Genomic DNA, 24917 nt, shown 5'->3' with positions numbered 1-24917 from the left:
TTCATTCCATCATTACCAGCGTCTTTGGTTCGGAACTGCAATCCGGGATGTCGATACACCGGATTACTTGTAACCCTTCGATACATGCCGTAAAAATCTATTTTACTAGATGACAGTCAGTTCCCTAATATAGTATTAATTTAGTAGTATTAATATAGTATATGATGATATATGATGTGTTACCATTAAAAAGTTAATAAACAATTGTCGAAACACTGGAAGTTAAACATATAGTTAGAGATAAATATGCAAACTCGATACAATTGTCCAATATATTATTATTTTTACAATACTATATAATCTTTACCTTCAGTATAGGATCATGCGTACGTGTACCATTGGAAAGTTAGTGAAAATTGTCGGAACGATGTAGGTTCGGATGAAACGATCAGATGTCACTGTATCAACTAGCAAATCACAACGTATCAGAATCGTGGATCGGAACAAATTTTCGAAACGTTGAAAGTTTAACGATACCAGTACGAACGAAATGGTCAGATGTCACCGTATCAACTTACGAATCATAACGTGCAATCAAAGGCGTGTATCGGAACAGATATTTTTAACCGAGCCGCTAGTTTTTCGCGACAATACCGTCTCGTGATACTTTTCCATCGACTGCGTACATATTCGACGCACGGCTCGCGTATTAATCGAGCATTCATGGACCCGATAGAAGCGACGTGACCGTATGATTTACGAGTTCGATGTCTGTACGCGCGTACGAGCATCGTAGAAAATGGACAGGAAATTGATACGTTATCAGACCGACGGCTTCCTGATCCATTATCCGCGATATACCTTCAGAACGGCTGTTCTCCTTTCGTAAAGGATCGTGGCTGGCACGCGTGCAGAGAGCGGCCGACTCCACGCCACGATGGATGAATTCGATTTCGAAAGTGGGATTCCGGCGTGTCTAAGTATTCTCGTTTGCTACGTGTTCGCTGAATTATTCACGTGACTTCGTCTTTTTTTCCGTTGCCTTTCGATCGGCTGCCATGTCAGACATCTGACTCATCGTTTCTTCGTTTACGTTGCCGGTTTCACTTAACGCGCGATCGAAAACTCGTTAGGCAATGAAATTCTTGCCACGGAAGGTAATACCTTTCGAGAAAGAAATTTAATTGAATCGATCGCGCTTGGGTACCTGATCGGTGCTGAGTGATATAGGAACGGTAAAACTCGAAATTTAATTTTTCTGAATAGCTTTCTTGTCGTTCTTGAGGATTGCAGTTTAGTTAGAGATTGTATCTGTTCATATAATTTCGCTATCTTCCATTTAATCGAAGAAACTAATTTAAGAAGATTTATTAGCCAGTAAGAAGCGTTTTATTATTCTTCGATAAAGATCGATCTCTTGCTGTCCAGCGACCGTAATTTTCTTTGAATTCGCCGGTATCTGTATCCTCAAGGGTGCAACGAAAATCCTGGATCTCTGCGCCTGACAAACAGAAGACTCAGTTAGTTCTTTGACTGCTCCACCACGAATACTTCGAAATTCCTCGCTCGTCGTCGTCCCTTCTTGATTAAGTCGTATTCTCAACGTTGCTAAATAAGTCTCGCTATTTCGTTACGAAGTCTGCTCTTCCGGTTAACGAACCAACACTGCCCCCCGTTTCAACACGCCAAACGCGGAAATGCTTCGAATGATCAGTTATCGGGCCGCTCACTTCCGCTCTCTAAGCACTCCCAGCAGAGTGCGGTTTTCAGAAAGTCTGGAGAAGGTTTACCTTCACGAATAAAACACCAATAACTAATTTCGTAAAGGTCAAATATTCTCGTGTACAATTTCCTTCAGCTAGATGGTACGTGGTTATTTCATAGCAATTACTTTGAATTCGTGTAAAATTTCTGCAAAATTGTTTGTGATATTGTTTACAAAATTGATGTGGCATTTAATATATTATACATTCCGCAATAATCGGATCTGCATTGCAATTGTTATTCAACATCAGATACCCAAGAGAATACTTCGGTACATAAAATGTACTATAGTGCCATCAATAAGGCAGACAAAATGGATTAACAGATCAGATAGCAGATTAAACATGAATCTTTATTACACTCAGACCATTAAAATTGCTTCCTTCGAGTTATTAATCGAAAATAATCAACGATAGTTTCACACAAAAATACGTCTCACTGCGAAGTAAAATCCTACCGTAGTTTAGTTTTCGTTTAACGATGGAGAAACGGCGTCGCGACGATCGACGATAGTCACCGAGTGCATTGACATCCAGAAATGGCTTCGTCACTAATTTCCGTAGTTCGTTCGTTCGTCGCAGTCACCATTTGTACACGGGGAATGCAGGGCCAAAGATTGCGTAACAATGTGGAGTTAACGGTCACGTTGCATGAATTCACCGAGGAAAATCGTGGCTCTCTTCCGCAAATGCTTTCAAAATGGTAACGAGAGGAAACACGGGATTAAATCTGCGTTAAACATCGCCTTTTCAGTTTTGTTGTCCATCTCGAGGATGGGAACTCGTACGTCTACAGATCGATAGAGAAAAATGGAAGGGTAACAAAGTGACCAACCGCATCGGAACCCTCGAATCGCAACATTTTACCATTTCTGCTGTGATATATTTTTCTTGTGTTTCTTTCGTTTTTTCTTCTCCTGAATCACGAATACTGATTTAATTGCGACGCGGAAATCTCGTTGAAAGTTCGGACGTAGTAGGAAGCGAAATGTTAGCAATCTTGCGTTCCGGTTGACCTGAATTTTCTGCCGAATCACTGGTCCTTCTGTAGAGGCGCGAACAAAGGTATAGAGGTTTTGTCCGGAGCATAGGAATACCGAGACGAAATGGGAGTAAAAGAGTGTCCAACGGGAAAGCAGTAAATTAAAAATACAACGGGTGTTCGCGTGTCATCCGAATTTTAAACGGTCCCATTTAGCTGTCTGCCGAAAAAAAGTTCTCCATCAGCGCTTTCAAGTGCACTTCCCCGTTTTAAACGAATTACATCGGTCGCATCCGTGTCTCCTTTCTCTTGGCTTCTCCGCAAGAGGGGATGATAAAAAATGATCGTCGAGGACCGTTGGATTCGTGACTCGAGTGCTCTATTAAATTATTCTATTCGAAAGTAGTATATTTCTCGCGCGATATCAGCCGAAAAAAGTTTTTATCGCGAGGGAACGATTGTCGTAGGTGTTACACGAATTTTGCAGAGTGGCGCGTGTATAAGAAGCTGAACATCTGAGAGGGAAGATTTTCCGGCAAATCAGTGAATGCTGCAGATGAACGGGGATCCTGGCCACAAAGAAATGGCTATAACGTAAAGAGAGAGTTTGCCGGTAATAAACGAAAGCTTCCATTAAAATGTTCCGCCTCGAGAGATCAAAGGGATTCGGTGTAAGTTATTCAATGAATTTTGAGAAATTGTTACTTCTCCGGTTCTTTGTGTCTTCCGCTTTCTTGTGTGCCAGTTTGAGCATAATCGAATACACTTGAAACGAAGTTGCGAAGACTCTCTAAATATTGATAAAAGCATCGAAAGAGTTCCTTATTGCGATGAAACTGGTATTATAAGACTTCGTACGGACGGTTCTGCTATTAACTATGATCATTATTACATGGTATTGTAAAAAACCGAATGCCTTTCCCATTATGCGAAACAAAATCAAAGATTTGTCGCAACTGAATGGGAATATAATACGATACATGACACATTATTATGTATACGCGTCGCTTATCATAGATTATTAATATAAAAACTACTTCGACGTTCTGATCAGTAGTCATTAAATATACATCAAACAAGTTATTATTAGAGTAATAACGGATACAGATATCAATAATTATTGGAATGCTTCAATTACTATCGATTTGGTCAGTGAAAACAAATGGACGAATTTAAAGTACGTGCAGCTACGATATCTGCTCTGTAAATCTCGTATGATAGATCATCTACCAAGCGGAAATATTTTACTTTTCCTTAGAAAGTTAATTTGGGTATTATTGGTAACTTGTTAAATAACATTCGTAAATATTGAAATAATTAATATTGCATTTATGGATCTATTCAGGGGAATATTTTTAGAAAATTTATAAAGCAGAGAATATCTAAAGGTTTATTTCTTAATAATATCATGTACAATATTTTTTAAGGAATCAGTTATTACTACAAAACCATAAGTTGACTATGATTTTTGCATAGTACTCTACTGTCTGTCGGCAGGATATGGAAATCTAAACAAAAACTATTCGCTTAATTTTTCTACGACTCTATACTTCGCGATACAAGGAACTTTTCTCGCGGACGATCGACCAAGCTTCGCTGGAAAATCTAATTTTCCTCGCTGGTCGATTCATTTCCCGTTCCGCTCGAATGCGGCGCCAATATACGCGTCGACTATAATCCTAACAGGCAGTTCTCAGAAATTCATCGAGTGCCGTTCCCAAGCTGATTTCCTTCCCTCGCGAATTCAATTTTCGCCATGTTCGTCGGCTTTGTCTTCTCTTTCAGTGGTTCGTGCAGGCACGGCTAGTTTCCGGCATGGACGATAATTTTTCTGCCCACATACACGAGCTTCTGAATGATGAATTTCGAAAAAAGGAATCGATAGAACGAGTACCATTTTCTCTTTTTTGTATTTTTACATCAGGCTTGTTTTGTATTTCAAATCGGGTTGGGATCGTAAAAGGGGTCGAAACTACGACCAGAATTTGACGTTTAACGGTGAATAAATCTGATCTGAATTTGTCGCGCGATTGACATCGCTCTGGTCAGGCGGAACATCGACGCCGCGCCGGTCAATTCGTGAAATCATACTTTTCCTGATCGCATACGAGCATCGGAAGTTAATTGCGAGAAAAATGAAAAGAATGAAAGATGAAACTGATACGTTTATAGAATTGTGAGACTTGGAAACGCGAATTTTGGGCAACTGAACTTAAAAATTAGGTAATTCGGAAAGTAGAAAATTAGAAGATTAGAAAGCTAGAAAATTGGAAAGGTAGAAAATTAAACAATTAGGAAATTAGAAAGTTAAAGTTCTAAATTTGAAAATAAGGAAATTTGAGAATTTATGAATATTCTCGCGATATTTTCTCTGCTTTTTACTATTCTGCGTCGTAAGATTTCACTGTACGCTTGCACTTTCCATGTGTTTCACTTTGAACAAAACTCCACATCAGAGCACAAATCCGACTTGTGATTTCACGAAATTTCACGAGCGAGTTGCCGCATTCATTCACGGAGAGTAACTTTCAAAATTCCTATCCAAACAAAACGTCGCATTGTCAACACCTGGATCCCGTTCTTCATAAATCTACATCAGCAAATCGGGACATTAGCTTTCATGGGGATTTAAGCCAGTCGGTAGACGATGTTAAGCCCGCGTCGCGAAAGACTTGACAAGACGAAGAGGAAAAAAGTGCGTACCGAGTCGTGGTCCCGTGGCGTCGGGGATTTATTACGAGAAGAAGAGATGCAAACGGAGATGCTAAGGGACTGAGGAAAATGGAGAACGATGGTGTGGCCCTGGGTATCCAGCCAGACTACTGAAAATGGAAAATCTTTTCAGACGAGGCTGGAATACCTTTAAACGCGGAAGCTAACGTGGGTACGAGATGTCAGACTGCAAGGGCTCGTCGCCAGCATATTTATGACGTGAGTGGAATCGTCCTGGTAAAATTGAGATCCTGGAAAGGGTGTCGGCAACCACACGCGGTTGATTGTAAGTAAATGCGGTCTACCAAGTCGTTCCAACGAGTGTATTTTAAGCCGATCCTATTCCATGGACAAGGGTAGATTCTGGGGTTAATTTACTCGGGATTAATGTAGGTAGTGGGCGGGAGAATCGCTGTAGCGGACTTATGATGTGATTGTTTTCAGAGCGCTGTTTGTTTTACGAGTTAACGTTAATTAGGATGCGCCTGCTGTTTGGATTTAGTTCGAAGGAGAAATGTTTCAATCATTCATAAATTAGACTGATTAACTCAATTTTTGAAAATTTCTGAATTTTAGTAGCAAGATGGATGATCGAGATCAGTTCGCTATCAATATGGCTGATTTGTATTTCGGTTCTTTAATTTCTAACGTTAAGTACCTACTATGAAAAATCGTGTTGCAAGAGATTACATCCACACTTCGTATTTTAATAAAAGTAATCTGTGTATTATATAGCTTTAATGACCACGACTGTTCGAGACAATAACAGCATTTTACGTATTTCCACTGTATCTTACAAACCGAGCGATGGGATTTCTTGAACAGAAGAGCATCCTTTCGAAAATACGACTCTCCCCATTGTCCGGCTGTGAAATACGCTCGCATGAAAAGGACGCGATGCGATGGGAAATGAAGTGTCTTTGAGTCTCAATAATCCGAACTGCGTACTCGACGAAATAGATATTCGGAGTGGATAGAACTTTGTTGCAAATTTATCGATGTCCGTGCAGATTTACGGTTTGCAATTTACGCTCGCTGGCCACCTACGATCGGCCAGCAAGAAACATTGTTATGGTTTCGCGGCGGCTCACCCCGACTTGCCTACGGAATTATTTTGCATAAATTTCATCTTATGACTTCGCGCTCACCCCCACCCTCTATCCTCTCTGTTTTCGTGTTCTGCTCGCTGAAATCAAATCACTGAAATATCGACTTCCAGTTATTGTCGAAAACGAATTAGTCTGTAGCGCGTACGACATCTGTTTTCTTATTTACAATTATCCATAATTATTATTCGTAATGACAATAATAATGATAATAAATTTATCTACTTTTCATGAAATTCTCAATTTCACGAACTAGTCGGATAATTATTAATATCTTTAAAGAAAAATCATATAGTCTCATCTTTTCTGTAAACAATCGAATTTGTTTTTTTTTTTATAAAGATAATCATAAATTTTAGAAAAAACTATTCTCAATTATCTCTTTTTTTGCATTTCAACGTATTAAATTAATTACTATTGCAGTAATTAAAGATCGAAAAACAAATTTTGAAATATTTTGGTTTGCCAGAAAAAATATATTAGAAATTAAACTTGGAACAACATTGTTCTACGACGTGAGGTTGGTTGGTAACGCAAGTTTCCACAGAGAAATCTATTCGAAGATTCGAAGGGTCGGCTTGTCCCCGTATGGGTGGGATTAAGTTAAGAACAGCCACAGATTTCCACAGCCACAGATTTCCACAGCCACAGATTTCCACAGCCACAGTTACATTTGGTGTTTTACTTCCGTTTTTTACGGTTAATGCGACGAAGTTAATTCTACCATTTCGAAGATCCACGATTTTTCTTTGTGGCGGCAGTGCGCGCTGAATAATCCCTTTGAAAACGAGGATCTCCATCATTTCTGATCAAAAAAGTCGCTATAAAATTCACACGGTCCGCGGGATCGTATGGGAATAAATACGAGCTGTATCTGGCTTACGGCGTCTGCCGATCGATATTATTGTCTCGAGAATGGGGAACGACGATCTCTTTTCCGACTCTACGTTCCAACTTTCACCATGCACGTCGCGGAATACCGATTTCTCGACGAGTGTGAAAAGTTACGAGGCCGATGGAACCGAAGATGGTATCGACGATAGAAATCAGCTTGAAATAGTAGATAGAACGGAAATCCGACAAACGTTCGTCTGACTGTCACACCTTGAACCTTCTGTAGTTTATTAAGCTCTGAAATAGTAAGAGTCGTGCACTCGAGTGCGTCTCCCATTTATCAGATACGAAATCCGTGCCTTATCAGCGCTGTAACGTTTCAGTGTCGAGATGTTTGCCCTAGACGTTTCTAGGTGTTAAATACGTTCCGCTGCGACCGAAACGAGAACTGGTACAGTGTCAGTGTTAGGATGATGGAGAATGTAGAAGACTGAGATATGAATGCGTAGATTTCTGCTATAATTTTGTGAAAAATGTGAAGGAGAATACGATGGAAATAGTGAGAACGATGCTGCAGATTTACCTTTCTTCGACGTTCGGAAAGAATCGTCCTTAGGAACGTATTGAATGTCGTAGACCAACGTCGTGTTCGCTAACAGAGTTTTGTCCTTGTTGATCTTGTAGATGGCATATTTGAACGCCAGCTCCGAAGGGCTGTCCTTTTGATCTTCCGTAAAGATCGCACCTGTAACATTAAGAAAAGTCGAACCATCAATAACTGAGATGCTGGGATTCTTCGAAAACTTGGAAAATAATTTTTTTTGTATAAGTTGTTTGTAGTAATACTTTGTGGTGAAATAACCAGCGGTCTAAATAATAACTTTAGATACTTTGACGAAAGCATTTACGTACGCTTCGTCATTAGTCGATCGTTTTGTATCCAGCTTAATGAGTTGTTTACAGTAGAGCCATGGAGAATCAATCTTTAATTAAATTCCGGCGATCGAATATGGCAGGGTCGCGTAAGAAACTATCGCTGGCAAGAAAATGTTTCGATGTTAGCAACACGTTTAACTCGAAACATCGTATCTCTGTTCCGTATATTTCTCCACCAACCTTTTAATTACATTATATCAATTAGACCCCTGACAAGTTGAACGGACGCAATTACAGACGATCGATTACATCTTCGTAAGAGCAAAACGTTTATAATCGCGTTTGGCCGCGAGCTAACGTCTACTGAGAGCAACGATTGAAAATAAATGTGCGCTTCATTGCTTTACAATTACTTAATTGAGTCGTATAATCCGCGAAACTTTGGGGAGGAACAACAAAAGTTTCTTTTACAAAGAAAGTAAAACATTTCCAATACCGACGACGTACATTTCGCGAGAGGGAAGCCATTAAATTAAAACCACGGTAAATGGCTACAGGAACTTTGGACGAAGAATTAATCAATGGATTATTCGAAAGCTGTCGTATCTCTTGAATCCTAAGAATTCCGACAAAGAGCCATGCTGATATTTAATAGATTGCTTTACGTATTGCGTTGTACGAACATTACAAGCGTCCAAAGTCATTGACATTGTTTCTGCAATTCTGATATGACTATCATTGATATGATCTTTGTGACCCCTCAGAATCTTCAAATGACTTTAATTGTCAATTTCATTTCGCGATCTCTACGATCCCTTGCGACATTCAAATGACCTTAAGTGTCAGTTTCATGGTCTCAGTGACTCCGCGTGACCCTTATTTCGTCCACTATCATTAGTTGTTAAGATGTTAAATGAAAAAATAACGGTTAGGAGCTGTGATCGATATCGAGCCTGGCAGAGTAATCCAGGATATAATTTGATCAGATGGGGGATTTCAAACGAGGCGAAGATATAAACGAGATTCTGTAGCCAAGCGTCATTTTCCTGGTCATAATATTATACGTGCCCGAAACTTTCAACTTTCACAACTTTGGTAATCAATTTTATTTGCCGAGGTTCGTTATATCAATCCTTGCATGCTTCCACACGGATAAAAGATGAAGTTTCGTTCTTCGTCCTGCGTTCTATTTCTTATTTTTATATCTTTTCTGTTTTTTTATTTCATTTTTAAAACTTTACGTGTAGCGTGCGTTAAGGAATTTATTAAGAATGATCCATTTTCGAGCAGTCTGCCAGTCAGACTACTTTAATTCTCTTCTATTTTACTTTGTTACCTTATTTCATCGTTCCATCAATTTTGTACCCTCGGTGAGTCTCGCTCGCGTTCCGTATTTCTCTTTCGTTTCAAATAACTAAAAGCACGAAGGACAATTCCTTTGTTAACCGCCCTTAAGCTGGAAGGGCTTGTAGGTATTAATTTACACGGTGAAATTGTAGGCTGAAATGTAATCGACGGTAGACGAATTTATCTACGTCAGTGGCGAAAGTTTCCCTAGCAGAGAACTTCTTTCAAACCAATCGATCTCCATCGCTCTTCCGAAACGACATCAACGATAATTGACCAAGTTGAATTAATTGTTTCTAAACGATCCTTAGACAAGAGTACACCCTCGCCTGTCTAATTATCGCTAGCTGAAAAGTTTTTCTAGTTTTCAAACTGACGATCCTTCCATCGCGTCGGTGCTTAAAGCATCGCGATTCTAATAAAAATTTATGATATGCATGGAAGATGAATACAGAGTGTCGCATATTCTCGGAAATTTATTTCACAATCTACGAAAGTTCCATCGCCTAATTAAGCTTTCAAAAATATAGCATCCTCTGAATTATTCATATTTCTTTCATATTGGTTTCGATATAAAAATTACAGTAAATTTATTTCGCGATATTAAAATTTTCTCATAGAAGAAAGATAAAAGGATAGAGGTAGTCTAATGTAAAAAGTTCACGTCATAGGATTGTTGAAGGGTTTGTCGGTTTTCATAAAGTTGTTGCTAACGATCGCAACAGCCATTAGGATGATCCATTGTCTCAAAGTACTGTGTATATTTTCCTCCTACGTTCCGCTGGTTGTCGTTCAAAGTCACCTTAAGGAATGCTAGCGGAGACTAGAGGGAAACGTCGAGAAGCCTGGATTCAGTATATTTGGATTCCGGTGACTCGATAAAGATCCCATAGATAGAAACTCATGCACTTTCCTGTTTGCACGTGCCGTGCAATCTGTGTGCTCTGTATTCTTCGCTTGAAGTTCTGTTCATATTTTACGCACACAAAATTTTCCTAATTTTTTACTATGAGCCACGAGACTATTTTTCCATTTATACCTATTGGTATAATTTATACATTTATAATTTCATTTCAATTTATACATTTATACATTTATTATATTTATTTTTTCTATTTATATTTATTTTTAATAGTCAGGAGAATAATTTTGGGAATCTTGTAGCAGTTGTAATCAAGTGGAAAAATGGCTGTGATATATGTAAAGATTCATAAAAGGTGATACGGTTTGATTCAGCAAAGTTACGCTTAGGGGAATCGACGGCTGATCAGTGCGGCCTCTTTCCACTTGCTCGGTGTGAACTTCGCCTCAGCCGCGCTCTCAAGGGGAACGTTGAAGAAGTCGTGTTCGTCGAAGGATTGCATTCGTGTGCTTTCTAAATCGTTCTAGCGCTGTACGCAGTAAGACGTTTCCTTGGAGAACTCTTATTGAAATTGAGTACGTCATCGAATCGACGCCACGGATAGAAATCAACGTTGCTGTTTGAAACTTTTTCACCTTGTCGAACACGGAGGAAAATATTTCCTTTTCATTTATAAAAAAAATTATAATCTTTCGTAAATATAACATTAAGAAAAATTATGATAGACAGGAAGTATGCTTATGTCAAACAATAAGGAAACGGCAAAATGCGCCTAAGCTTCCTTTTACCGACTTACAACAGCGTCGATAGTGTTTCAGCTGAACAGGATTCGAGCAAACAAGTTTCTCTGCTTGTCTTGCCAAGAATTCCGTGACTCTAAATTCAGAATATCCACTGATTGTCCTACGAAGTCGAGGAATTATGTCCATAAGGCAGGATTGTACGTTTTTGCTATCAAATGCAGATGAACTCCAGAAAACGTATAAATCAAGATGTTGGCTTTGTTACGAGATTTTAGGAGAGATTTACACGAATAATAATTTTAACAGAATAGTTATACAGTTCAAGTTACTCTAAACTACGTTCACAAAATTCCCAACGTTAACGTGGCAATATCTGACGGATTATTGGATTTGTATTGGAACGAGTGCTTCCGTGCACAACACTAGCGTTCCAGACGTACTTGCGTATGAACCCCTCGATTGTAGATAGATAGTGATATCGGAATATAAATATTTCGCGACGGAATTCCAAAGTGTTTCCTTCCCGTATTGTGTTCGTCCATCGAATAGGCTGGTATTATATTGGCTAACCCGCGATATATGGAACTGATACATTGAGTTACCGCGTTTGTTTGCGCGCCCACGGCCATTTAAATGCGACCCGCGCTCGACCGGACGATTTTGCTCATAATATTTCACTCGGAGCGACGTGGCCAACAAATAGGAAAAGAGACGTAGAACAAAAAGAAAAAAAAGATAGGGAATATGAAATGAAACCAGTCGTAATTCCCGTATGCGGGTCACTCTTTATTGAAACGGATTATCAATTCGAATATACGGTAGATACTAATAACAATAGTTTACGTGCATGTATAATTTCAATTTTGATTGCTATCGAATGTTTTGATGAATAATTTATAGAGATAAAGCAATGACGCGTTGATAACAATGATGGTATTAAATATGTTTATCTTTGTGTTATTATCGACACCTATACTTTTCAAAAAGCAGAATATATTAGTACACGTAAAAGTTTCAGCTTTTTTATAGAGACTCCAAAGGCTTTTGAGGTTTTCGCCACAGAGGCGACGCGGTGTAATGTCGTCCAGGGAGAATTTAATTGATGAAATTGCTCTTTCAGAGAATCATAAAGGCCTCTGTTTCAGAAAGTTCGTCAAGATGTCACGGTAGGTGAGAGGAACACGGTAGCCGGTACTTTTTAATTAACCGTAAGCGAACTGACGCTTTTTATTCTGTTTCGCCACGCTGCTTTTTAACGAGTGTGAATAATTAATGAGTTCTTTTGCACGACGCGTTCTCATTCCATGCAAATACAAATTACTGGACGCACGTGTGGTTAACGAAGATTGAACTTCCAAACGTTGCCTGAAGTTATCTATTCCCTCACGCATTTCTTCTACAAAAAAAAAAGAGAGAAAGAAAATTACAATAAAGAGTAGTTTAAATTTTACCAACGAAAGCATAACAGCCCGTCCTGTCTCGCTACAATATTAATGAAGCTTGAAAATTTTTTATATGACATATACCTATGCATAAAAGATTTTTGTGATAAAAGTACAAGCACTTTTACGAGCTGCTATATTTGTAATCTCAAAGGAATAAAGAAGAATCATGACGTTTACGGTCGACGAAAATCGTGCCAAGCAACGTATTTCTGTGGTGGAAATTCTCAAAGACGTCTAAGGGAATGGCGTAAAGGGAAAGAGCGAGAGAAAGAGCAGTTCGAGTCAAAAACTGGGCCTAACGGCTGAGACGCATTGCGTTTCTAGTGGGATTAACAAGCTTCATAATTATTCGACGAAGCCTCAGCTCGGATGTTTTAAAAATACAAGCCTCTCGTTCTATTTCGAATCTGGGTTAAAAATTCGAAAGTCTGGGGGAAAAAGTCGTTCACTGGGAGCTTTTATGAGACAACGGCGGAAAAGCAGCCATTGTGCGTTTATCCACAGTTAGGAGGCCTAAGGGTGAAGTTCGATCGTGGAATTCGGTTTTCGCGTTTATCCGTCGTTTCCCGAGAAAATCTCCGATCGAAGTCCGTTCTTCCATCGAGCTTCTTTCTCTTTCTACGGCCATGTAAAATGTATAAGCATTTTCAGTCGATCCATTGAATTTTTCATTGAACATGTTCTCAGAATATCCTTCTAGCCGCGAGCTTCGACTGCGGATGGAAAACGACTCGTTGAGGCGTAAAGAAGAAGAAAAGAGCAGCAGAAGGAGCGAAGGAAGAGGTAAAAAAGGACGGAGAAGAAATTTCTTCGCGATAATAAAGTTCCTTATTCCTCGTATTATTCAAATTTTCCAGCCCTCCGATCGAAAACTGTGATTTCTCGATAGTATCTTTGGCTTAGAGACAACCGGCCCTCGAACATGTTCGATAGAGAAAATCCTTTATCTCACGCTGAAGAATAAGTCTGGAAATCCTGAACGCGTTAGATTCATAAATGCCTCGCGAGATTCCATTGAATTTCCTATGAAAAAGCGTTCAGCTGTGGGCGATCTCGTTTGGAACAAGAATATCGTCTCGAGGGGAAAGCAGCGAGGAGAGGGATAGCATAAAGGAAGAAACGAAGAAGTCCGTCTTAATTGTTGTCTGCCAGACAAACCTCCGGTGTGATCGTGACTCTGATGATCATTAGCACCGTGAGAATTTTTCGCGTGACGAAAGGTGCGCTCGTGCTCTCGTTCCCGCGCGAAAATCGCCAGAAGAATGCATACAGACGCGTGACCTACAAAAACATTCCGAGGGAATGCCTCGAAGGGACAAAGGGATGCTCCATTTATATAGATGTCTTGACGTTTAGAAACTGATCGCTCTGTGTACGGGAAAGGAAGCCTAAATTGCTTTCGGCGTGAAATATTTCTGGATGCTTGACGTAATTGAATTTTGTTCCTCGTGGCATCCAAAAATTCGCAAGTTTTATGGGCAGGAAATACATTGAGTCTTCATCTACTTATACGTCGTAATTTATTAATATGTCGATTATGTGGTTGCAGCAAAGGATCCTTTTTTTGATCGTCTGATTTTCCAAACATGCAGTGTGCACAATGCAATGACAATGCGTCGTTGTGTTATATAGGAAGACGCGTGTTCGTTAATTATTCCTTTTATTTTAACGTAAAAAATGACGCGCGGATCTGAACAGAAAGGGAAGACTAACTCCAGTGAAAACTACGCGAATGAAGAGAGTAAACGAAGGCAACGAGCACGTCTACGCAACGAAGAAAATAACTGTCACATCGTAGGGGCATTTGATCGATCCAGAGGCACGAAAACGAGCACGTTCTATAGGTGGTTCGGTGAAACCGATCGATTTGTCGCATCTTGACCGAGTTTCCGGTGAGAACCACTCAGCCCTGTCCTCCGCGCCGCTTGTAATCTGCCGGAACGACAACTTAAGCGTTGAAAATCGAGTTGGATGCGTCGATGGAAGTAATTCTCCGACGAGTTGGTGGTCGACCGCTGGAATTATTGTAGCCGGGATGCAATGCCCACGGGAAATACCGTTGGTGGCTTCTGGAGGGATCAGTGGCGTAGCCTCATGTAGATGTGAATACGTGAACAGTTTCGCGGGATCATCAACTGCTGCGCTATTATTCGACGGATTAATAATTTATTAGTTTGTGGCGTCGCACGAGATGACGGCAGTTATGCGAGGGATCGGAGGATATTTACGCGTAGACAGTTCTGACGCATCGCGATTGAACGGTCAACAGGGGAACGTAACCCAATATTGTACTCGATTAGCGATCGATTGCGATCTTTGTCCAGTTAACATTCAACGATCCCCTTGAGAATATCCTTTGTAGATTGTTCAAACATTTTATTTGCAGTCGAGTTGAGCGTTTAATGTAACAGTTGGATGCGCGAGCGATGATACTTGTTGGATACGAATGGAACGAGCATTCTTATCGCAGTTTTAGACGAAAGTAAAAGGAAAAATCTGGTAGGTTCGAGCGTAACCGAAATGTTATCATCATGATCCGTTGATAAACTATCGTGGGAGGGGATAATTGGCTGAAAGATGAGGTACACCGTCGGCATAATCGCAACCAGCGAGAATCGTAATTACGCGGCTCACCGCGATACCATAGTAACAAGTTGCGAGATTTGCACGAGGAACTTCTTATCGTCGCGCCCTTCCCGCTGTTTAGCGAACTTGGTCGCTTCTTCTAACCAGAAAGTGGGACCAGGACAATTTAATAGCTCATTAGCAACGCCAAGCCGCAAATTTGTCCGAGATAATATCTTTTAACCAGACGACTTTGATAATGTATTCCAAATTTTCAGAGCGTACAATATTTTTCGTGTACGTAGAAAGTTTATTTGTATTATATCGCAATATTGCACTCTCTTCTATCAACTTCAACGGCCAACGCTCCACATGATAAAGGCAATAAAAATTTAAAGAGAGAATTCACGCGAGAATTTCAAAGAAGCACGATTTAATAAAGTAGCAGCGAGCAAGTTTTGCATGTCAAAAGTCCGAAAGTGTCTCGAGAGCCAGTAACGAACCATGGCAGAGGCTTTGAATGAAACAAACGAGCGATTCCAAGCCGAGGAACAAACGATACGAATGATATTTCCGAAGAAAAAGTTTCGCGAGGCGCGCGCCACCGACATAATCAAGAGCGGTGAAGTTTCTCGACGCGAACTCGCCACTGAAGAAACGAACCTGCTGAAAGAGAAGAAGTCCGTATAACAGACAATGATAAGTCAGACTCGTAATTAGCGGACTTGCTCTCGAGTTCCACGCCAGTCCTGAGGAAACGGCTAGCTGTTTAAGCTTCTTTCTCCCCTTCTTCGTCCTCTTCTTCTTCCTCTTCTTCATGTACTTGATGGACAGCTAGAAACGCCAATTGGGCTCTCAAAATCTTGTACCAGATTTTTCCATTTATCTATAGACTCGGTAACTATCAACAAGACCAAGAAAAATTACGAAGAATTAATTTTCCGGAACATTACTCGATATTAAAATTAAATGATTTATGCATGGTAAACTAAATATTGAATATTTGCGTAAATAAATTGCAATGAATTCTTGTTGGTATATTATTATGGCACTTCTCGTTTGGACAAGGGACTCGCCCAATTAAACGAGTTAAAGCCCTAGGGAGGTAGATGACGAATTGCAGCAGACAAGCTGACACATCATTTGGTTCGGCGCGGCTCAGCACCGAAGGTAACTTTGTCTTTGACAAATTAGACTGAATACACCTTCGACAAACTTGACCATTGCGGCTAGGCGGTTAGAGTTCGCGCGAACTTGTCAACTTCAATCTTGTCAAATTCGCCAGACCCTCGATATCGATGAAACCCAGTCAATGCTCGCCACGTCACCGAACTTCCCTAGCCTTTGACTCATCTTTGAGGTAAACGTTCTAGAAATTGTATTGACGATGAAGCCTACTTTCGTTCCATTTATGTATTTAAAGTTATTTATCCATATTTGTCTTCGTTTTCTACAGTCTTTTTAATTGAATATACGAACCAACAATGTGAAAAGAGTTTACAGCACTCTTCCACGAAAACACACAAAGCTTAGCGTCAACGTCGGTCCGGGTGTTAATTGGAACTAAAATATTTTCCTTCTCGTTGAAGCAGCTTCTCGAACCGTTTCCTTCGATTCGTTCCGACGTCGATGAATTAACGTGGCGTTTTTCTTCCGACTGTCTTGTTTGACAACGCACGAAAGAAGGTGTCCCGAAAGTAGAAGACAAATCTTTCCAAGTATCATCGAACAGACAATTTGCTAATTGGAACATCGACTCATCGTCGTGTTTAATTGTAGAGCCTCGCTTTTATTTCCAGCCGTGGTTTGCCCTGTCTGTTGCTTAAATATCCTTCACGAATCTTTTGATCATCTTACTAATTTAATCTTATCCTGACTCGGTCACCAAAATAATTCGCAAGAAATTGGCTTTTTTCTTCAAACAAACTACTATTGTTTCTCCGAGTGCGAGCTGGCTTCGCGGAACGATTTCATCGAGGAAGCCGTTCCATTCAAGGAAAAGACTGAAATCTTACACGATTTAATCGTAGCAGATAGAAATGGAAACAAAGAGGATCGACAGTGGATGAAATCAGTGAAGGAATTTTCAACGAGAGGAGAACGAGCAATTATTCGCGGAAAAAGTTATGCGCTGAAATATGCCAAAAGTTCCACGTCCATCCGTGGATTAATGCATGGCGAAATAATCCATCGACATAAATCATCCAAGTTTCACAAGCCGCAGCGTCCTTATGGAAATACGGCGGCTACGTTAATTCCGCTTATTCGTTAATATCGTGGAATTTTTGCGCGCCATGCTACGATACATCGATCAAAGGGATACTTACATCCGGAACGAGCCAGGGCGATCCTTCTCTTCATTACCCTCCGCTCGGCTCGTTAATCAACAATATAACGTGTCGGTTGAGTAAAAAACACCTCGTTGTGCCAGAGAAAATTCTAGCATACCATGAAGTTTCTTGTTTCGCGGTCGAACGACGTAGAATCAGATAGCGTTTCGTTTATTTCTGGTTTCAATTAGCAACCTGATATGCTGCTATATTTTGTTAATTAAATATGAAATGATATAAAGGGGAATATACTTGATAATTATTTCGAATTACAGTGGCTCTGTGTAGATACTGGCACTCGCGTTTCGTTTGACTTTTTAAAACAGTCGTCTCCTTCGTCTATTGTTCGTACGATACTAGTTATTGACTTTGCATCGGTCAATATGTCATCCGATATGAAATTGATATGTAAAATTGCATAAAATACAAGTCAATCAATCATACGGGGAGGAATTGTTTGCTTTATTATTGTATACGATGTTATGAAAAAGTTTCTTTCTTTCATTTCGATACAGAATCAATTGATACCATTTTTCCTAATTGACGTGTATAATCAATACAAAATTGATACGATATAAGAAGGACTGCTTTCAGAAGATTTTTGTTAAATTGCATATTTTGTATTTCTGTCAGTGAGTATTACGAATTAACAAAATGTTGGTTCATACTTTTATATATTGCATATCGAGGTCCTTAAATAACAGTGTCTAAGAAAAATATTCGTTTTGGAGCAGACGCGTCGGAAACGGTGGAACGTTTCCGTTCGAAGCTTTTGTAGGAACGTACGATGATGAATACTACCAGTTAGCGGTATTGGTATTGGTGTCGAACTCAGGGAACAATTCCACGTGCACGTGGACTTGCATATCGGTCCGGAAACTGCGAACCACCGCAATATTGGATGCAGCAGTTACGCGAAAAGCCGGTCAGCGGGATCGAGATTTATTCGTAAAATTGAGAATTTGCTCGAACGCGACCGGTTAGTAGCTTATATTTCAACGGTGTTCAGACTTCACGGCAACGAGAGCTTCTTTTTTCCTCTTTTTTCGTCACTCCCATCCGCCAGTTCGCGTTTCCGTGCTCGTTTCGCTCGAGCCGGAAGCGGCTGACAGTTGAACGTTTCCAGTCATGAGACTTGGTTGAATTTTTCTTCCAACATGTAGTTTTTCGATGTGAAACGTTGAAACGGCGGAGCAGAAAATTTATCGTTAAATTTTTTAACGAAATTATTTCGTTCTCATAATGTACAATCCGCTATGCAGACGTTTCTAATTATTAAATTGATAGAAAATTACTTTCACTATATTCCTATTTACATATTTATGCCATTATTTTGTGGATTTCTCCAAATCAAAGTTACACGAAGCGCGAAGGTATTTTAATAAGAAAAATGAAAAATTTTATAGAGACAGAATAAATTGTTAAATATAATAGTAACAGTGGATCCTATATCGAAGATTAACTAATAGAGGAAAGTTAAGAAAGCTGATTTTTTAAAAAAAAGCCAGCAGAATTCTCCGGTCAACGCAATGTAATGTCATTCAAGATATATAATTTGTCCAATCAAAAGTTGGCCAATAATGTGTATTGTTCTTGTTCCAATTTGAATTTAAATTTGAAACGATAATCCGAGTTTGTTCGCGTTTCTAAAGAAGTTTCTCGCGACAAAAGCTTTCCTGTACGACTGTATTCGTCGGTATCGAGAAAGCCTCGAGCTTTCTCAACGGTTTCCCGGGGCTGAACCGAAAAGCAATTACGTGGGCGGTTTATACGATACGATGTGCCCGCCCTGGCTGCGGAACGGACGTTGTCATACAGACTCATTCTGTTCTATGCTATTCTGTCTGTAATGTTGCTTTCAGAACGCCATTTTATGATACCGTGTACCACCTACTGTTCTCCTTGATCCGTTTCTACTTCTGTTTACTCTCGCTTAGATCTTATCTTCTCTTCCCTTTCTACTTATTTATTGCCGTCCCATTCTAAACGATCATTACGTTTCTATTTTCTCGGATCAGGAACTATACAGAGTCGAAGAAAGAAATGTTCTAGAAAGTGTAATTACCGTAATAGATACTCTTGGATGGTTTATCGATAAGGTTGAATAAATATTTAGAAAGAATATCATTATTATCGGTTCGATCGAGCAAGAATTCGCTTCGAAATTTATAATACGCGATATAATAGACGATCGATAAAATATGTTGGCGAATAAAGCGCATAATTTCAGCCCGTAATTAATTGTCTGAATAGAGAAGAGAAGAGAAGGGAAATGATCAAAGCCTATTGAATATGCCTGTCCATATAATTCCTCCTTAATTGACCCAGAACCAACAACGGAACCAGGATAATCGGTCTAATCGATTGAACAGTGATTAAAAAGATCGTATCACAATATTTCTGCTTTATTATATTTGTGGAAAAATTGGTCAGCAACAACGTTTAATATCTCGATCGTTCGCATTGCGTAAGAAGACTCTTGAACGATTTATTCGCGATATCATCGCGTCGGCAGCCTTTCTTTCAGGGCCGCGAACGAGAAGAAAAAGGCAGTGGGTCCCTGGGGGCGCGCCTTAAACGCTGCAGCATCGGGAAACACGATAAACTACGCTTGCGGAGTGTTGCACGCGAGAACGCGCACTTACGCCTCAAAGAGGCTCGATATAGCCGAGGAAATAAGATAAAATCGCGCGCAAAGGCGTGTACCAGGCGCACGAACCGACGCTTTATCGGGCTTCACCCCGTTCTGCTGCTTCTTTGGAATTCATACCTTCAGCCAGAGGGCTTTTTACCCTTCCTTCCGCGTCCGCTACGCTGCCAAACTCGAATATCCGTTTCCTACGCACCCGCCTCTCCGCCTGTCTTTCCGACTGTAACGGTGAAATTTATTGGCCCTCTGCCACTTCCGAGGTATATTTATTATTTATTATTTATTAAATGGATAAATACGTAGACAAGGATTACAAATGTGTCAAAGTCAGTGAAAAATGGGCAGGCCGCAAGAAAAAGCCAATCAGCTCTGCAGACTTACGGATATAAATCAACGTATGATACAATAGCCCAGACAATAGACAGCTGGACATAAAAATGTGTGTAGCTCCGAGTGTTTTCTGTTGACTTAAATGTTTTCCAATCTATCGCGGAGATTGCAATGATAAGGCGATCAAATAATAAGACAAAACTCCAATCGAGGAGAGATTGGAGTAGGATAAAGAATTCTCAAGGCGTTGATATTTTTGAAAGATGTTCTGCTAATAAAATGAGGAGGGCTGAACATGATGCTCTATCGTTGATTTATATTTATATATATAAAGAAGTAGTGCAATAAAAGTTGTACCTCGGAGTGTTCATTATCGATTCGATACGCGCCTGCACAATAACGTTCAATGTCTGCGACCGTTACTAAAGTGCGGTGATTTGTAACGTCAAAAACTGAGCGCGAAGGGATATTTCGTTTCCCAGAGAGGTGAACAGAAATTGAATAAGTGGTGTCAGGAAATAGTGAAAAGACACGATTACCAGCTGAATATGTTGAAGCACGCAACAACATTTTACGAACGTCGCTACAATCCATTTACTCGAGGTGAAGGCATGTACAACTGGCTACGAGTTCTACTTTTAAAGCACCCTGACCTGGGTTCTCCTCTTCTTTTACGGCCCTCCCTATAAAGGCAAAGAAGTTCTAGCTTCGACCGTCTCGTCGACGCGACGCTAGGGTATTAAGGCAAGAAAAACCGCGACCGTTGAGGTGTGCCATTATTCTTAACGCTTTGCGATTCAGTCGGCTTCTTGCTAACTTTTCCTTCAGCTTCGAATCTTTACAGTTCTCTCACGAAATTCACCGGTCCGCGTTCTTGACAAGGCTAAGGAAAGACTTCGCAGTACCTCGAAGCTAGGCACGTTCAATGAAAGATGACAAGATCGCGCGAGTGGGGTGACAAATAACAAACTATTCTAAAAATCTACAGGATGAAAAGATAAAAGTGGACGACAATGGAAAGCAAATCTTAAGACAGTTTCCGTTAGGTTTAGGTTAACGTGACATTACCACAACGTTAATTGACATTACTACAACCCATAACTAAGCCACTTCACTATCTAATCACATTATTCAGACATTCATAATCCGGTAATCTATCCTTTACGTCTTTCATCTAGCACAAGAACACGGATCCAAAGAGGTTCGATTTGACATAGTTCATCCATCGATATACTTGTAACACTCTTTGCTTGTTAATAGAATTTTGACGGCCATTTCGCGAGCTCTGAGCGGTATCACACTTTATCCACCGTAACTTTTTACGTTACTGTGAATTACGTTCCGAGGCCAGCGAAGTCCGGCGCAGAGGCCGATGATAAAGTGGCTGGGATCCGCTGCAAACTAACGAAGAAGGAAATCGAGGATCCTTGTTGGTTTACTGGCACAGGGCCAAGTAACTTAAATCGTGGCGCGAGACACGTCGTCCATGGAATCCTACCAAACTGCGCGCCCGTGAACGATCAAGAGCTGCTTCAGGAACATTTTGTCCTATATTTTACGTTTGCACGGTCCATTGGTGCTACGAAGCCAAAACTCGAAACAGTTCAAAAAACGATATCTAATTATAAAATATTAAATGAAAAATAACATGACACGAAACGTGTACAGAGAACAGTTGATGAAACTTTGTGACAGAAGAGAATAAACAATGACCAGAGACCAGATTTACGTACATTTTTCAAACGGCGCATGAAACTGGCGTCGGTGCCAAAGTTTCGGCCCTCGGCGCTTTGAAAAATGTTGTTTGCGTTGGAAATAGCAGCTCGTTAATGCCTTCTGTCGCTCGAAGCTTTTGTAACACACGGATTTGGATGTTGTTAAGGCGCGTTTGTCTGGATAAATCAACTCTGTTTGAGTACTTGGACGCTCGAGCTCACAATGATGGTCTTAAAGTCATAGAATTAAAACGAACATTACGACCCCCTGTTACATACCATCTTCACATACAAGAGCTTCTTGAAATTCCTCTGACATCTCTACCGTAGAAAGATCTTCCTAGAAAGCATTTGATCTTACAAATTCCTGTCGTTACGGTTGTTTCTTACGAGACAACGCTCGCTCGTAATTTACTCTTTAAACGGAGGACTAAACCACTGTTCAAGAAATAACAGAGGACGGAACAGAGTGAGACGATATATTATCGCGAATTGCTGAAAAAGATCATCGTTCGCCTTAAAATATGAATCCGAGTAAATTTCACGTTGAGACAGTTTAGTTGTTCCTTCCTCTCCAAAGATTTTATCTTTGTTTTTATCTACGAGCTGAGTAAGAAAAATCCAAGAGAAACGAGACGTTGCTGATTGCTAATTGGTTGATTGCTCGCTGCAACGAGGGCGACGCAATTCGTTTTCCGCCATTTTTAACGCGACGAAGCTGAATCAGTTGTATCGCCTGAAGAAGCGTACCGACTCGAAGTCGATGATCAGAACGAAATTGGGCAAAAAAGGATGCCCCCGATGATTGCAATTGCAGCAAACGGCATTCTATCCTGCGCTGTGAGACGAAACTCTCATTTTCGCTGCGGCAAGAGAATTACTTCGGGAAAACGGTCAAATGCACGTTTCGAGCAAGTTAGATATTAGACTCTGAATGGCGGTACGAGTGCCCTTGTGAACGAAAGAAACACGGAGGAACTTTTTAGCTAACCGTGCCACCAAGCTCACTTCAATTTTGTGAAGGAGCTACCGTCTACGCTGTCAGAATGGTATAAACACACAATTTCTCCGGATATGAAGTACCCACGTGCACGAGTGGCAATTATTTTAAATGGTAAGCTGTAGAGAAGACGGCCCGGAAGAATTCTCGTGACCCTGCTACTTTCATGCTTGACACTATTTATATTCGATTGTTTCGCTATTATAACAGCTTTATGAAATTTAACTAATGAAATGTTTGGATATGATAATCCAATTAAACAGAAGCTACTAATGACCGGTTTGTTAATTATGCGCGATTATCGTTCACATCGTTTCACAAGCAAAGTGATTGCATTCGACGCTAAAGTAGTCCCTTTTGATTCGCAATTCGAGCATCACCCGTAATCCGAGCCCTCTTTCTCTCTACATTTTCCTCGCTCTCGTTCCTCGTTTCTGGTTACGAATGCATCGTGGCACGCGCCACCCCGATTACGCCGCTTCCTCTCATGGCTGTAATTTAGAGATTCAATAACGGAACGGCTTTAGGAGCACGGACAACGATTGTTCGCGAATGGTTCCAGAAAATGGCACACGGAAGTGCAACGCGTCGAATAGCATTCCGAGTGAATAATTCACCGGATGCTGCAAGATGTTAACGTTGTTGGCTTAATTGTTGAACGTTGAAACTCTAATTTACAAGAGAAATATTCCATTAAATAAAAATCTTTCGTTAATTACGCTATTCGAAAGAAACGTTTCATGATATGATTTTCGATATAACTGTCACCGCGTTCGACGTTATAGAGCACGTTGGAAAGAGTTAGGAGGTGAATAGTACACACATGAAAAATGTTAACGATGCGCTGAAAATTGAAATTTTATTTAACAAGAAACGTATCACATAATAGAATATTATTATAATTTTACTTCATCCTGTAGGAATACGATGACTTCCAATGCATTTCATAGCTCAAAGACGATGTCTCTTGAATTTTACATGGAAGAAACGATACATTCACCGTGAAAATTAACAATATCCAGCTTAGCAATCTCCAAGATAAATATCTAGCCGCTATTATTGCACCGCTATCGTGGATGTAATAGCGATTGGCTGAGAATTGCCCAGACGATTCGTACAAAAGTCGTATAATCTCGATCCTGAAGAGAGCACGAGCGGCACATCGATTTTATCCAGGCTCGAAAGCCACGTCGTTGCACAACGCGTACTGCGATACAGTAGGAAGTGCGTCAAGTCAACGATATTAAGAAATTCTTGTCGTGAACACATCATAAAAGCGCAGCAGACGCAAAACTCATCCTTAGGACATTTCTCATTCGATAGACTGGCTTTAACGCGCGCTACTTTCCGCACCATTTCTTGGCAACGGTCGCTGCCAAGCGTCTTGGAGACTTAACCGCACGCTGTTCGGCGTCGTCTTCTGTTTCGTTCGTTTGAACGCGGTCCTTTCGACGAGGCGCCATATGCATCGCGATGAAAATCGTTGGCTAGGTTAAGTGGTCGTCCTTCGAATAAAAACGTAAGTGGGACGGCGTATATTTTGGGAAACAAATATAGAAACATTTGGCGATCTTTAAATGGAATACCGTGTCGTTGAACCTATTCTGGATGAAGTAGAATTTATTTCCTTAGGAACTGCAACAAGGGAACAGACATAATAAATTGATATTCTTTAAATTTCTTTTCTCTAAAGCTATAACTTCAGTTACAGTTACAG

General features: G+C 40.3%; 1 protein-coding gene across 1 annotated transcript in view; it reads right to left on the bottom strand.

The window, feature by feature from the left end:
• The window catches only part of LOC117208450 (glutamate receptor ionotropic, kainate 1-like), a gene marked incomplete at its 5' end in the record, with an annotated part of 42603 nt that extends 19117 nt beyond the window's left edge, over window positions 1–23486 (bottom strand). The window contains 3 exons of the mRNA XM_033449638.1: window positions 7921–8082; window positions 16778–16783; window positions 23471–23486. Of these exons, the coding sequence (XP_033305529.1) occupies window positions 7921–8082; window positions 16778–16783; window positions 23471–23486 (184 nt within the window). The remainder of the gene's footprint in view (window positions 1–7920; window positions 8083–16777; window positions 16784–23470) is intronic.
• Between the last annotated feature and the right edge of the window lie 1431 nt (window positions 23487–24917).

This window comes from Bombus bifarius, unplaced genomic scaffold (genome assembly GCF_011952205.1).
Source record: "Bombus bifarius isolate JDL3187 unplaced genomic scaffold, Bbif_JDL3187 scf7180000008102, whole genome shotgun sequence".
NCBI lineage: Eukaryota > Metazoa > Arthropoda > Insecta > Hymenoptera > Apidae > Bombus > Bombus bifarius.
This window is presented reverse-complemented; position numbering and strand designations above follow the sequence as displayed.